Source organism: Symphalangus syndactylus, chromosome 10, assembly GCF_028878055.3.
Source record: "Symphalangus syndactylus isolate Jambi chromosome 10, NHGRI_mSymSyn1-v2.1_pri, whole genome shotgun sequence".
In the NCBI taxonomy this organism is placed as follows: domain Eukaryota; kingdom Metazoa; phylum Chordata; class Mammalia; order Primates; family Hylobatidae; genus Symphalangus; species Symphalangus syndactylus.
Genome location: NC_072432.2, coordinates 82,600,701 through 82,616,182, shown reverse-complemented (window position 1 = coordinate 82,616,182; position 15,482 = coordinate 82,600,701). Strand labels below are relative to the sequence as shown.

The window sequence follows — 15,482 nt, the reverse complement described above, 5'->3', positions numbered from 1 at the left end:
GGGCTGTTGCAGGAACTCCCAATTTATAACTGGTTGTCGGATGTGCCAGAGGCCTGGACTTGCAACTGGCGTCTGAAGTGCGGGACAATCTTGTGGGATTGAGCCCTTAACTTCTGGAACCTGACTTTACCTCTAGGTACTATCAGAATACAACCGAATTATAGATACCCATTTGGTGTCCTCTGGAAAACTGGCTGGTATAAGAAACCCCCCTATTTGGTCACAGAAGTGTGCTGAGTCTGAGAATAGGAAAAACAGCCTGATTTTTCTTATCTCATACAAGCTTTGAACATAGCAACAGAGTTAAATAGATGGCAAGTCCATAAACTCTAATTTCTCTATGCTTCCATCCATAAATCAACTTTCCCAAATCTCTAAAGCACTGCATTCAAAAAGTGAGTCTAAAATGCATATTCTTACCCTTGTCTCCAACTCTAGGGGATAGCTTACAATCTGGAATTGTAACAAGTACTCCAGATCATTCTGATGCAATTGTTTGTTGCAGTTAGGTAACAGGTAGCAACAATTAGAAAATGCCCTTTACAAAGATCCTTAACTTTTATTCATTAACGCATCCTAATAATTTAAAAAGGCTTAGGGAAAACAAACAAACATACCTTTTTCCTTAATCGAGCAGCATTTACCAATTCGCCATTATGTGCCACGGCTATCTTCCCATGAAGTGTTTCAACAACAAAGGGCTGACAATTTTCTAATTCACATTTTCCTGTGGTGGCATACCTTGTGTGTCCAATTCCAAGATTTGAAACATATAACTTTTTCAAATTGTCTTCAGTAAAGACATGATTTACAAGACCCATTCCCTTGAGAAATCAAAAAGTGCAACTTAGAAAAAAACAGACTAGTACTGCTAGTAATAAACGCTTCTCTTCTCTGCCCAGCCAATCCAAATAAGAAGTACATTTAATTCCTCTGTGTTTCAGAATTCTAATCTAAAAAAAGTCAAAAACAAATAACCTAATTGTAAGAACTGTGAAGCACTTACTTAAAAAAATTTATTGAGGTAAGTCACATACCATAAAATTAACCATTCTAAAGAGAACAATTTAGTGGCATTTAATACCTTCACAATGTTGAAGCACTTCTGTTTCATAAGATACTATTCACTAAAACATTTAAGAACAGATGTACTAAGCAATAAAATTTGTCAAGTATAAAAACTAAAATTTGCATAAAAAAATCAAAGCATCTTAAAGCATTTAAATAAATGACTCCCTATTTGAGTTGGTCTTAGGGAAAAAATTGTAACTGGGGAAGAAATACATCCTAATTTGACAAATGTTAGGATATAAAGTTGAAAGTGGCTGATCCAAAGAATATTACTTTTGATTGCAAATTATTTATTCAAATCCCCCTCCCCATATTAATGATCATCTGTCTTTGTTATCTTTGTCATCCCATTTCTTTTTTCTTTCTTTTTTTTTTTTTTTGAGATGGAGTTTCACTCTTGTTGCCCAGGCTGGAGTACAATGGCGCAATATCAGCTCACTGCAACCTCCACCTCCCAGGTTCAAACGATTCGCCTACCTCAGCCTCCCGAGTAGCTGGGATTACAGGCATGTGCCACCATGCCTGGCTAATTTTGTATTTTTAGTAGAGACAGGGTTTCTCCATGTTGGTCAGGCTGGTCTTGAACTCCCGACCTCAGGTGATCCTCCTGCCTTGGCCTCCCAAAGTCCTGGGATTACAGGCATGAACCACCGCACCTGGCCTGTCATCAACATTTCTTAAACTTCAAATTTACCTTGTGTGATTTGAATGTTGGCACTGAACTCCCATCACTAGTCACAATACCAGCACTCTCCTGACCCCTGTGAATATAAAAAGATATTAGCTGTTAAATCTGCTAATTGATTAGCTTCTTGAAGAACTTTATCAAGCATACTTTCTCAACAAGCATCCATGAACTTAGTGTGACAACACATTAAATGCTACTTGTACTAGCACTACTTCTATTGATGATGCTGATGCTGATGATTAGCAATCCCAGCAGATGACAACGTAACAATTAGATATCTCATCTAATTCTAACTAACATGCCAGGTAGTCTGTCCTAAGCATTTTACGTTGTAAAAATAAATAATTTAAAAGCTATTGGAACCCCGAATATACTTTAGGCCTTGAGAGAGATATGACTGTGATCTAAGTCACATATGGTTACAACTTCTGTTTCTCAGATTATAGATTAACTCACTTTCTTATTTTTCTTGTTCTATACAATGACTAGAGAGAATTAAAAGACATCAGAGATGGCCAGGTGCGGTGGCTCACGCCTGTAATCCCAGCACTTTGGGAGGCTGACGTGGGCGGATTACGAAGTCAAGGCTGGAGACCATCCTGGCCAACATGGTGAAACCCTGTCTCTACTAAAAATACAAAAATTAGCTGGCCATAGTGGCACACGCTTGTAGTCCCAGCTATTCAGGAGGCTGAGGCAGGAGAATTGCTTGAATCCGGGAGGCGGAGTTGCAGTGAACCAAGATCGCACCAGTGCACTCCAGCCTGGGCGACAGAGCGGAGGCTCCGTCTCAAAAAAAAAACAAGACATCAGAAACAGTAACCTCCTGCCTTCTCAAGTGATGACCTTTGTTAAAGATTAACTTCTAGGCGGAGGCGGATGGACCACGAGGACAAGAGATCAAGACCATCCTGGCTAACACGGTGAAACCCCGTCTCTACTGAAAATACAAAAAATTAGCCAGGCGTAGTGGCGGGCGCCCGTAGTCCCAGTTACTTGGGAGGCTGAGACAGAATGGCGTGAACCCGAGAGGCGGAGCTTGCAGTGAGCCCATATCGCGCCACTGCACTCCGGCCTGGCCTGGGCGACAGAGCGAGACTCCGTCTTCAAAAAAAAAAAAAAAAAGCTTCTGTTTTGTTGTCCTGCTTTGCTTAGACCAAATGAAAGAAAACCCATTAACATCCTCTGTAAAAAATGTTAAATGTACCCTTCCCCAAAAGAACCACCACCTATAACCAATCAAACTACTGTAATTGGGCACGCTAACCTTGTATAAAAAATGTTGTGATTCTGCTAAAAACTCCTCTGTCTGCCTATGGAAATGAAACCTTAACTTTCCTACTTTGCAATGCTGACTCCATTCCTTGGAATTAGTGTTTCTGGGTGAGACATCCTCAAACTTGGTGCTTGAATAAACTCTCTTTAAATTAGATTCTGATCCTTTTAATTATTTAGGTTGATAGCATGCGTGATCTAATTTGGCTTTCACAACAATCCTATGAAGTAGGTACTACGATTACCATGCCCATTTTACAGATAAACACACTAAAGCAATAGAAAGGAAGTTACTTTCCCATTGTCACACAGACAGCAGGTGGTACAGCCAGGATTCGAATGCAGACAATCCAAGTGCAGAATTTATGCTTCTAACTCTACTCTTTATAACCTCTAAATAGGGTTTCAACAGGATGAGTATGTAGATGTAAATTAAAATCTCCAAATATAATAGAGGGAAAATGCACAGTTGGTAACCATTTTTTGTGCCTTTCTGCATTTTCCAAATGTTCTCCAATAAATAGCACTTTTGCTATTAGAAAAAAAAAAATGTTGTTTCTGAAAACTCTCTGCTGACCAGGCACCCTTTCCCATGTCTGTGTCTCATTTCCTGCATTAGTGTTGATTAAGTGGTGATACAGAGAAAAAAATCAAAATCTAGACTGAAGGTAGGGCAAGACATAGTAAAGACTAAGAGCATCCATACCGCTGTGCAGTATAAACTCTCATAAAGGTTCCAACTGCTTTACCATTTTTAATAGCTCTGAATGAGTGCTATAAATAGTAGATGTTTATTGACCAATTTTTGTTCCAAAGAATATATATCAGGATAGAAACAAAAAGTAAACCTCTTCCATATGTGCCTGTAGACTTTAGTAGCTGTTAATACATTGATTTATTTGGTAAAAAGGAACCTTTTTCAAAATTACATATTGCAATTGTTGCAGCGTTTTATTAACGAGAAAAACTACAACATTAAATACTTTGCCAAGTAAAACTCTAAAAAAACTTGGCATGATCACAGCTCACAGCAGCCTCAAGAAATGATTTTATTAAATGCATTAAATATTGAAAATAGATATGCATAATACTATATACCATATGGGACTAAATAAATTGACTTATGATTTATTTAGTGAAATGCTGTGGGGTCTGTAAGTTAACCAATGTTAGAGGACTAGGTGATTCATGTCAGAGGAAATATATTATTAACATTGGCTACAGACCTCTGGGAAAAAACCTCTGCCAACCATTTTCAAAACAATTTTTAAAAATCAACAATCATTTGGTAAAACAGTAAATTACGTAAGAAAAGAAATACACAAAAAACGGTTTTCTTTCCCTTTTGTCTCAAGGGTAGTTTTTCCTTCAGGCTGAAATGAATATAGTTAAGAATCATTTAGATCTAGGCTTCTTTAATCACAAAGCCTGCTTATTTGGCAGTTTCTCAAGTTACTCCCTCAGGCAGCTTGAACCAGTTAAACTAGATCTTTTCAGCTCTTGGGAGCTTAGTGACAACCAGCCGTCTGGTTTCCTAGGAAACAAAACCTTGGCTAGAAATAGTGAATCATTTCCAGGTCACTTTCAACATGGAGAGTGGAGCAGGAAAGCACTGGACTGAGGAGGAGGTTAAAGCTTTGCTAAGTGTCTGGGCAGAAAAAAATATACGAAAACAACTTTACGGAACACTAAGAAATAAAGGAATATTTATTTACATTGCTAAAAGGCTGCAATCATTAGGAGTATACAGAGATTGGAAACAGTGCCGGGCTAAGTACAAAAATCTCAAATATGAATATAGAACAGTTAAATATGCCCATAACTCTGGAGACAGCTCTAAAACTATGAAGTTCTTCCATGACTTGGATGTAATCCTGCAGTATGAACCTGCCACACAATTTACAGAGGAAGATGCAAATGGCAGGTACCTGGAAACGCTCAGCCCAAGTACAGCCCCAGAGACCACTGAAGGTAAAAAAAAAAAAAAAAAAAAAGTACTCTTTTGTTTTACAGTTTTACGAACTGTAAAAGTTCAGGACTTCTGAGGCCGTATGATAAATATAGACTGAAATATCAAGACTGAGGAAAAATAACCAATTTATTATGCTATTTTGCACAAGGTTAAGAATTAATTTTTTTAAAAAGAGGTTAAATATTACCACTTTAAAAAAATCTGTAAAATACAGAAAAAGCACATTACAATGGCACTGACTGCTAGTGCCAACTGCATGTGATACGTTTTTGAAATATGGATTGAGTTCTAAAAATAGTTTGTTTTAATTTTATAAGAGTGGCAAAAAAGGGGAAAAATATCAAAAACATTGCTCAACTGATGTTTTTCCACAGCTCCAAACAAGAACTTTCTCCTTTATTTAATTTCCATTTTCCTAAATTTATGAATAAAAGCACACTTAAAATAACTGTTCAACACTATTTCATCACTTGTTTAACAATGAAGAACAGCTCCATTTTAACAATGAAGTATAACGAAGATTTAATAGATTAAATGATCTGAGACTAAGTGATTGAGAGGGGTTTCTTGACGTGCTGTGTTGTTAAACCCAACACTATTTACATAGAATCTATGCATTGTCTGTGGAAGCATTAGTAGGCAAAGGGAGAGAAATCAATGACAGTGATGAGATGTCTACCATAGTCTAAATCTTATAGACGCTATTTTTAAGAGCAGAATTATTCAAAAATCTGTAATACCGACTATCTGTGTGTACCATGGGCAAAGCACTAAGCAATATGCATTTAGTAATGCGAAACCTCAAAAAGGACAGAACTGCAAATAAATTTAACACCTGAGAGAAAATAGTAAATAGTATAATAAAAGTACCAAATGTGAATGGGGTTAAGAGGACAAAGATTACAACTGGTTAACTTAAGTTAGCTAATTTTCATGTTTACAGCTCAGTAACAAATCATTTCATTAAAAGAAGAATCCACCTTGCCTACATTCTTTCCATTTCTGAGATGACACCAAATTCTGAGAAAGCTTTGCACTTATTACCATATTAAACAGCAATTATATTAGTTTATTCAATTAAACACCTTCGACTCTTCATTATTTAAGTGCTTTAAATATTGATTAATAAATAAGTAAATCACTTAGCTTCTGAAAGTCCCAGATTTTAACCAGGAGTTGGTCTGATGAAGATGTGGGTGCCAATATCTCTACTTCTTAAAGGGATCTTCAGCCCTTTCAGGTACTCCCTTGGCTCCAAACTCCTTCGTTTTCACTCATCAACAGAGGGACTATCCTTACAACTTAACTACGCACGTTCAGGTACCTCAAACTCCCAATTCCAAAATCAAACTCTCTATTCTCCCACCAACTTTTTTTTTTTTAAAGAGAGAGGGTTTCACTCCTGTCACCCAAGCTGAAGTGCAGTGGCGTGATCTTGGCTCACTGCTGCCTCAACTTCCAGGACTCAAATGATCCTCCCAACTCAGCCTCCTGAATAGCTGGGACTATGGGATGTGAGCCACCATGCCCAGCTAATTTTTTGTATTTTTAGTAGAGATGGGTTTCACACCACGTTGCCCTGGCTGGTCTTGAACTCCTGGGCTCAAGAGATTCTCCTGCTTCGGCCTCCCAAAGTGAGGCATGATCCACCACATCTAGCCTGAATTTGATCCTCCTACAAATTGCTTCCACCTTAGCATCACTATATTTCCAATCACTTATGCAGAAACATTTGAGATATCCTTGATTTTTGGTCAGTCACTAAGTCTTTAAAAAATCTGCTGACATACTGCATAAAATTTTCTCTCTGCTCTATTTTCATTATGACTAGCCAGAACTTCATCGTGTCTCATATGGAATATTAATGTAACCTCTTTACCGGGCTCCCTAGTTTTCAGCCTCTTCCCATATACTTTCCACAATACCACTAGTTGTTCTTTACATTTTTAAACTATAAAATTATAAGCACATTAACATTTTGGTTGCATTAAAAATAATCTTTAAATTATACCCAAGATTAACCATGATCTAAAATTAAATATAACAATTAATGGTTCCATAATATTTAACTGAGTGTGGGTCTTCACACCTCTCATGCAAATGATACTGCAATTAATACCTTTTGTCCATTTTTAGTATTATTACTTTAAGACACAAGTTCTAATACTGATTCAGGAGGATATAATTACTTTGGGTTTTTGTTGTTGTTGTTTTTGTCTTGTTTTTGGTTTTTTGTTTTGTTTGAGACGGAGCCTCACTCTGTCACCCAGGCTGGAGTGCAGTGGTGCCATCTCAGCTCACCACAACCTCTGCTTCCCAGGTTCAAGCGATTCTCCTGCCTCAGCCTCCTGAGCTGGGATTATAGGCGCAACGCCACCATGCCCAGCTAGTTTTTGTATTTTTAGTAGAGACAGGGTTTCACCATGTTGACCAGGCTGGTCTCAAAGTCCTGTCCTCAAGTGATCTGCCCACCTTGGCCTCCCAAAGTGCTGGCATTACAGGCCTGAGGCACCATGTCTGGCCATTACTTTGAAACATTATTTCTAAAATAACTGCTTTCCAAAATAACTGTACTTCACTAGCCATGATAGTGTCCCTTCTGTAGAACCACTGTCATGCAAAATTATGGAGTATTGATGGGAAGAAAGGACTGTCCAAATTTGATAAGTAAATAATGATTTAGGCCAGGCATGGTGGCTCATGCCTGTAATCCCAGCACTTTGGGAAGTTGAGGCGGGTGGATCACCTGAGGTCAGGAGTTCAAGACCAGCCTGACCAACAGGGTGAAACCCCATCTCTACTAAAAATACAAAAAATTAGCTGGGCATGGTGGTGGGCACCTGTAATCCCAGCTACTCGGGAGGCTGAGACAGGAGAATCGCTTGAATCCAGGAGGCAGAGGTTACAGTGAGCCAAGATCACGCCACTGTACTCCAGCCTGAGCGACAAAAGTAAAACTCTATCTCAAAATAAATAAATTAAATAAATAATTAACGACTTAGGCTAATTTAAGAAACAATGGCCTATAATGATATATAAATTGGTAACTTTTAATTTGCATTTGTTTAATTACCAGTAAGGTGGAACACTTTTCTATACAATTTTACAAACTGACCATTTGTGTCAATTGGGGTCTTAGAAATTTGCATGATTTTCTTGCCTTATGATTTATTTGATCTGCAGAATCCAAAAATTTTTAAGGTAATCAATGTTTTCTCCCTAAGGCTTAGGAAGCCCTCCTTGCACCAGGTTTGATTCATTATGTAATATTTTCTGGTTTTTCCTATGGCGGAACCAGCAGAATTTTTATTGGTGTGTGATACACGGAAAAAGGGAAGAAAATGAAAGCGCCTTTTCCACTGTTGGGATCAACCTCATGCAAGTGGTAAGGATAGGCCACTTGTTAGGCAGCAAGTCGCCAGGACCAGAGCCATGGCAAAGGACTCAAATACACTTTTGACCAACTCTAAGAGGCTTCATGTTCTGCTAAATCTGATGATCATCCTCAGCCTCAGAATTCCTTTGGCCTATGGCTGCCAAACCACATTCCTTCAGTGGTCAATTTCCCCTCTATTTCACTCCTCTTATTTTATACAAATGCATCGCAAGTAATGATCTAAGAGTTTCAGTTTAAAATCCCCAGAGCCTCTGCCTACAGTTTTAGGATTCATGCTGTTGAATGAGCAACTTAGGAAAAAATTATCTAAAGAGGTTGGAGAGAGAGCTTTTCTGTTTCACTATCATCTGTATGTTTGGTCCAGACTCTTTTCCATGGAGGTAAATCTAGACTCTAAACCAGGTAATAGAATAGAAACCCTGCCTTTATTTACTGCTCTCATACTCAAGCTCAGGTGTTAAATAACCTGGGCCCTGTTTCTCTAAAGGTAATTCTTACCTAACTCCAGATTTTTATTTTCCCTGTTTTCAACCAAATCTAAAACATTCCTCAACAACATTTTAGCCTAAAGCAATTATAAAACCTGATTTAAAATTTTTGACAATTTTTACCTTGAGAGTTTATAAAAATACAACTGTGCCATCTGAAAGCAGTGATGTGCTTTTGTACTTATATTTATTTTTCATTTGTTTTTCTATTTTAACATAGAAACCCTAATAGAGTTTTTAAGATGATAAAGAGCATACCTTTTCTTTTTCTTCAATGGGAATGCCTGTAAACATAATGGTGAATCATGATTTTAAATGAATGTTTATGCCATTAAAATCACACCTAAAAGTTGATATATTAATGTAAAATACAATGCTACTTTTGTTACTCAATAAAATAGAACTGGAAAAACATTTGGAAATGAAATGATTAATGAGATGAGTGAATTTTTAATCGAGACATTACAAAGAACAATCAAAAGATACGTATCCGCCTCCCAGTATGCAATTTCATTGTAATTATAATTCATCTTCATGTGTCAATTGAGTTAAAAATCATGTAAATTGGATTCCTTTCTAAGATGTACTTCATCCTCCTCATTTGATCACTTTAAAAAGTAGCCTATGCCTCATTTTATGAAAGCCTATATAAAAGCATCCAAACCATAAAACAAGGAAATCAAAGGAGGACTTCAATTTTTATGGTTGGCATGGTTCTTTTAAATGACATATTCCTTAGTCCATTTAAATACAATGTAGACTAACTTCTGGAAACTTTAGTATGTAACAATCAATAAATTATATAAGGTACTTAAAAACTCTAAGTATTTGATCATATATGCCAAAAAAACAGCATTTTCTAATTATCTATCTCATTGCAGGACCTACTCTTTTACATTACTGGTATTATTTAGCCTACTCTGTTAGAGCACCCAAGATACAATTATAAATAAAACACCACATTTTAAAAATGTAAGGCTGGGCACAGTGGCTCACACCTGTAATCCCAGCACTTTGGGAGACTGAGGATCACCTGAGGTTAGGAGCTCCAGACCAGCCTGGCCAACATGGTGAAACCTCGTGTCTACTAAAAATACAAAAATTAGCCGGGAGTGGTGGTGCATGCCTGTTGTCCCAGCTACTCAGGAGGCTGAGGCAGGAGAATTGCTGGAACCTGGGAGGCAGAGGTTGCGGTGAGCCGAGATCATGCCACTGCACTCCAGCCTGGGCGACAGTGAGACTCTGTCTCAAAAAAAAAAAAAAAGTAATTTAACTTGAAAACTAACTACAACCATTTCTAAAAACTTAAAAAATTATCAAACAATTCTAGCAGAAGTTCAAAATGGACCATGTCAATGGGGTGGAAAAAATTAGATTTCTCTTTAAATACACAAATATTTAAACTATATTATACAACTCTATTACAAAATGTCTATCACAAATCTATTTTCAAGAATATGACCACATTTAGCTAAAGCTATTAGAATTATCGGTTATGTTGTTTCTAAAAGGAATTATGTTACACTTCCAGGTAAAATGTCAATTGCTTCACTAGATAAGGAAGACATCTCAGGAAATCCTTTACTTCTGGTTTCTCATGTCAGATCAATGGAACTAGGTATAGTATAATGGATGGGACAGAATGAAACTGATCTAATTTCAAACTGAAAGATAAGACTGGTTCCTAATCTGAGAAAACTGACAACTTTTCCTGGAAGAAACACTCAGAATTGGTTTATGTTTTCCTCCCTTTTTGCCAACCCATACTGAAAAAAATTATTTCTAAAGCAAATGATTTCTTTACCAAATTTAAGTTTCCTAGAAATACTGGTTCTCTAATTTCCGAACTTTACTCTTTAAATATTATAAGAAATCTGATGGCTAAACTTACTCATAGTAATGAACATGATCACCTCAGTGTTGAGGCAAGGAATTAAGACAAACAGAATTTTACATCTGAAAGTAAACATCAGAGCCACAACCAGGTCAAGGATAATTTTAATCACCCAATGAATTAAATTCAGTGTAAATCCTTTGCTTCTATTTTTCTTTTCTTTTTTTTTTTTTTGGAGACTGAGTCTCACTCTGTTGCCCAGGCTGGAGTGCAGTGTCATGATCCCAGCTCACTGCAACCTCTGCCTCTGGGGTTCAAGCAATTCTCCTACCTCAGCCTACCGACTAGCTGGGATTACAGGAGTGCACCACCACGCCCAGCTAATTTTGTATATTTAGTAGAGACAGGGTTTCACCATGTTAGCCAGGCTGATCTAGAACTCTCGACCTCTGGTGATCCACCTGCTTCGGCCTCCCAAATTGCTGGGATTACAGCTGTGAGCCACTGCACCCGGCCACTTCTAATTTCTCATTGAAGCTAGAAGCAAAAACCTTACTTCTGACTTAAATAATAGAAAAACTTATTTGTAACCCAAATAAGAAAAAAAATTCTGAGAAAGCATTTCAAAGCAAAGACATTAAATATTTGTAACCCAAATAAGAAAAAAAATTCTGAAAAGCATTTCAAAGCAAAGACATTAAATACACCATAAAATATCTCAAACAAATGCTATAAAGTTTTTTTTTCAATGACTTCAAACTCATGAACCTGATAAAAGTTATTAATTGTACTATCATTTGTATGATAGGGGCCAAAACCTAAACTCAATTATTACTGAACCATTAATTGTAATATTTAATTTTAAATTATGGCCAGGCACAGTGACTCACACCTATAACCCCAGTATTTTGGGAGGCCAAGGTGCAGGATCACTTGAGACCAGGAGTTCGAGACTAGCCTGGGCAACATAGCGAGACTCCATGCCTAAAAAAAATTATTAAAAATAGTCCAGGTGCAGTCAGTGGCTCATGCCTGTAGTCCCAGCTACTTGTGAGGCTGAGGCGGGAAGGCTCACTTGAGCCCAGGGGTTCAAGGCTGCAGTGAGCCATGACTGTGCTACTACATACACTCCAGCCTGTGCAACAGAGTCTACGAAAAGAAAGAAACAAAATAAATTATGATTAATCTTCAGTATAATTTGAAGATTTGTTTTTTTGGTTTTTTTTTTGAGACAGAGTCTCGCTCTGTCACCAAGCTAGAGTGCAGTGGTGCGATCTTGGCTCACTGCAATTCCGCCTCCCAGGTTCAAGCAATTCTCCTGCCTCAGCCTCCTGAGTAGCTGGGATTACAGGTGTGCACCACCACACCCAGCTAATTTTTGTATTTTCAGTAAAGACATGGTTTCACCACATTGGCCAGGATGGTCTTGATCTCCTGACCTCGTGATCCGCCTGCCTTAGCCACCCAAAGTGCTGGGATTACAGGCATGAGCCACCATGCCTGGCTGAAGATTATTTTTAATGCAAACAAAATGTTAATGTCATGCATGGTAGCATGTGCCTGTGGTCCCAGCTACTCTGGAGTCTCGCTTCAACCTGGGAGGTTCAGGCTGCAATGAGCGGTGATCTCTCCACTACACTCTAGCCTTGGTGAAAGAAAATTACTTTCTGCGCCACTGCACTCCAGCCTGGGCGACAGAGCGAGACTCCGTCTCAAAAAAAAAAAAAAAAAAAAAGAAAATTACTTTCTTTTTTAAAAAATTTATTTTATTTTATCTTATTTTGAGACAGGGTCTCACTCTTCCACCCAGGCTGGAGTGCAGTAGTGTATTCTCGGCCCATTGCAACTTCCACCTCCCGGACTCAAGCAATCCTCCCACCTCAGCCTCCCGAATACCTGAGACCACAGGCACATGCCAACAAGCCTGGCTAATTTTTGCATTTTTTTGTAGATACAGGTTTTGCCCTGTTGCCCAGGCTGGTCTCCAACTCCTGAGCTCAGGCAATCCACCTGCCTTGGCACCCCAAAGTGCTGGGATTACAGGCCTGAGCCACCATGCCCAGCCAAAAATTCCTTTCTTTAATAATATTACATCCAATTTGAAACCCTGTCTCAAAAAAAACACAAAAACCAAAGTTATTGTGCTTGTAAGTTTATAATTCAAAAAATGAACCTACTTCTATGAAAATGAAATCTGAGAAAAACACAAGACAATATGGTTGTCAAAATAACCAATATAAAGTCAAGTACTGTCAGTAATATAAATGAAGTATAAAACTGTTCTAGAGACCTAATACGCACCATGGCATGTTAAAGGATTTATAACTAAGCGGAGACACACTGCCTAGGAACAAGGCATTATGAAATTTCTGACACATTTCCCTACCATTAAAAGAAAATACTTCATTTAAAATGGCTTTAGTCTTTCTGTAATTTTCGCAAGGTGTAAGCACTGATTGTTCTGTGTGACTCTTCCAAGCCCTCAGCTCATGAGTAGCCTCAGTTCTCAACCCTGACTACACATTAGATTTACAATCTGGGGGTGAGGGATGAGGCAGGTACCAGAGTGGCGGTTTTTAAATGCTTCCCAGTAGACTGATATATAGCTAAAGGAAATCGTAAGATAAAGAAAAAAGAAAGGAGTTAAATTGTTTGTACCTATCCTATTTCAAAACAAATTATCTACAATGAGCTGTTTTCTTACTGTAATTACTGTTTTCTATAGTAAAGCTACACATTTATATATTGAACTTCCACTATACACTGATATACACCCTACATACTAAAGGAGTGGTATGGAAAAGAAAAAAAATGGTATACAGGAAAGATGATCAAAATGTGACTAAAAAAACACAACTTTATTAAAGCCAGTAACCGGCATAATAATGGACAGATTTAGGTTCTGTATTTTGTTTCCCCACTGTTTAAGAGAAAAGCTAAGCTATGATTTGTTACTCCATCTCCTATGGAGGAAACTGCTTTTTTTAATAATGTTGCATCCAATTATTTACCTTGTCTGATGTGTATAATGCATATATCTTTTACCTCTCTACCTAATGCAGGTATCTCTACGTCAGTACTGGAACCCTCTAATAATACAACTTTTATCCCAACTGTAGCAAATGAAGGAGGAAAGCACTGGACTGTGCCAGAAGTCAGGGCTCTAATAGACATCTGGTCTGATAAAAGCATACAACGACAACTAGAGGGAACAGTGAGAAATAAGAGGATATTTCAACAAATTGCGGCCAAGCTTCAGAAATTTGGAATAGACAGAGACTGGAAACAGTGCAGAACAAAGTACAAAAACCTAAAACATGAATACAAGATCGTAAGAACAGCTCAAGATCTAGGCATGACTAAGAGTATGAAATTTTTTACTGAGTTGGATGCTATTCTGGGACCCAATAAAACAGAAAAATCACGAGACCAGGAATCCCAAGATGGAGAACATGTCACAGAATGTGCCAACGTAAAAATGGGAGAGGACCAGACAGGTAGGAAGGTGAAGAAAAATCATCTTAACATCATGTTACATCATATGGGTTCAAGGATCCCTTTTCCAAAATGCCTGGGATCAGAAGTGTTTTAGATTTAGATATTATTTCAGATTTTAGAGTACTTGCATATACATAGTGAGGTATCTTAGAAAAGGGAGCCAAGTCCAAACATGAAATTCATGTGTGTTTCATACATACAGCTTAAAGCTAATTTTATGCAATATTCTTAATAATTTTGTGCATGAAACAAAGTTTTGACTATACCCATCACATGAGGTCAAGTGTGTGATTTTCCACATGTAGCATCATGTTGGTGCTTAAAAAGTTTCAGATTTTGTAGCATTTCAGATTTCATATTAGGGATGCTCAACCTGTATTGAGAATGTTCAGTACCATAAGAGGAATATTATATATGTAAGTTAAATAGGTTTCATTACATGCTATTTGACAAGCTAGTTGAATTTATTATGAAACAGATTTAGTATACATTTGATCTTCCCCAGAATAGAAACAGTACAGTTATACAAAAAGGAGGAAATAAAACTGGATTCCCAGAATAAAGTTTAAAATAAATCAATTTTAATAAAGCAAATATGCAACCCCAGATGGCAGAAGTTAAAGTAAATTTTCATACTAATTGTGGTAAAATTGAGTAGAATAGAAAAAGGGCATTGAAGAACTTAGAAAAATATAAAATACACGAGACTTTCTTCGAAGTAGTACATTTCTCTGAGACCCATCATAAATGTCTTTAAAGTATATTTAAACCAAAGGATTGAGATATAGTACATACACACAAAGAAAGACATGATAGCATGAAATAAACTGAATGAGTTCTAGACCAGGATTCAGGAAATCAAAGTTCTAAGGCTCTGTGGAACCTTGAAGTAACCAAGTGTCTCCTCTAGACCAGGGGTCCCCAACACCTGGACCCTTACTGGTCCGTGGCCTGTTACGAACTGGGTTGCACAGCAGGAGGTGAGTGGTGGGCGAGCCAAGCTTCATCTGTATTTACAGACACTCCCCATCATGCACATTATGACCTGACCTCCGCGACTCCTGTCAGATCAATGGCAACATTAGATTAGAACACTGGAGCACGAAGACTGTTGTGAACTGTGCAGGCAAGGGATCTAGGTTGTGTGCTCCTTATGAGAATCTAATGTCTGATGATCTGTCATTGTCTCCCATCACTCCCAGATGGGACCATCTAGCTGCAGGAAAACAAGCTCAGGGCTCCCACTGATTCTAGATTAT

General features: G+C 37.8%; 2 protein-coding genes across 7 annotated transcripts in view; one reads left to right on the top strand and one right to left on the bottom strand.

Moving 5' to 3' along the window:
* The window catches only part of PPAT (phosphoribosyl pyrophosphate amidotransferase), a 74,682-nt gene that overhangs the window by 12,453 nt on the left and 46,747 nt on the right, over window positions 1-15,482 (bottom strand). For all 4 annotated transcript variants that reach the window (XR_010113872.1, XM_055294631.2, XM_063610446.1 and 1 more), the window contains 2 exons: window positions 1,766-1,832; window positions 618-824 (listed from right to left, as the gene is read on the bottom strand). Coding sequence is in view for 3 of the 4 variants with exons in the window: in XM_055294631.2 (XP_055150606.1) it covers window positions 618-824; window positions 1,766-1,832 (274 nt within the window). In the remaining variant the exon portion in view is untranslated. The remainder of the gene's footprint in view (window positions 1-617; window positions 825-1,765; window positions 1,833-15,482) is intronic.
* PAICS (phosphoribosylaminoimidazole carboxylase and phosphoribosylaminoimidazolesuccinocarboxamide synthase) overlaps window positions 4,615-15,482 on the top strand; it is a 49,665-nt gene continuing 38,797 nt past the window's right edge. For 2 of the 3 annotated variants that reach the window (XM_063610445.1, XM_063610444.1), the window contains exons 1-2: window positions 4,615-5,005; window positions 13,788-14,222. In XM_063610445.1, the coding sequence (XP_063466515.1) occupies window positions 4,624-5,005; window positions 13,788-14,222 (817 nt within the window). In that variant the 5' untranslated portion in view covers window positions 4,615-4,623. The remainder of the gene's footprint in view (window positions 5,006-13,787; window positions 14,223-15,482) is intronic. The other variant, XM_055294628.2, reaches the window with a different exon arrangement.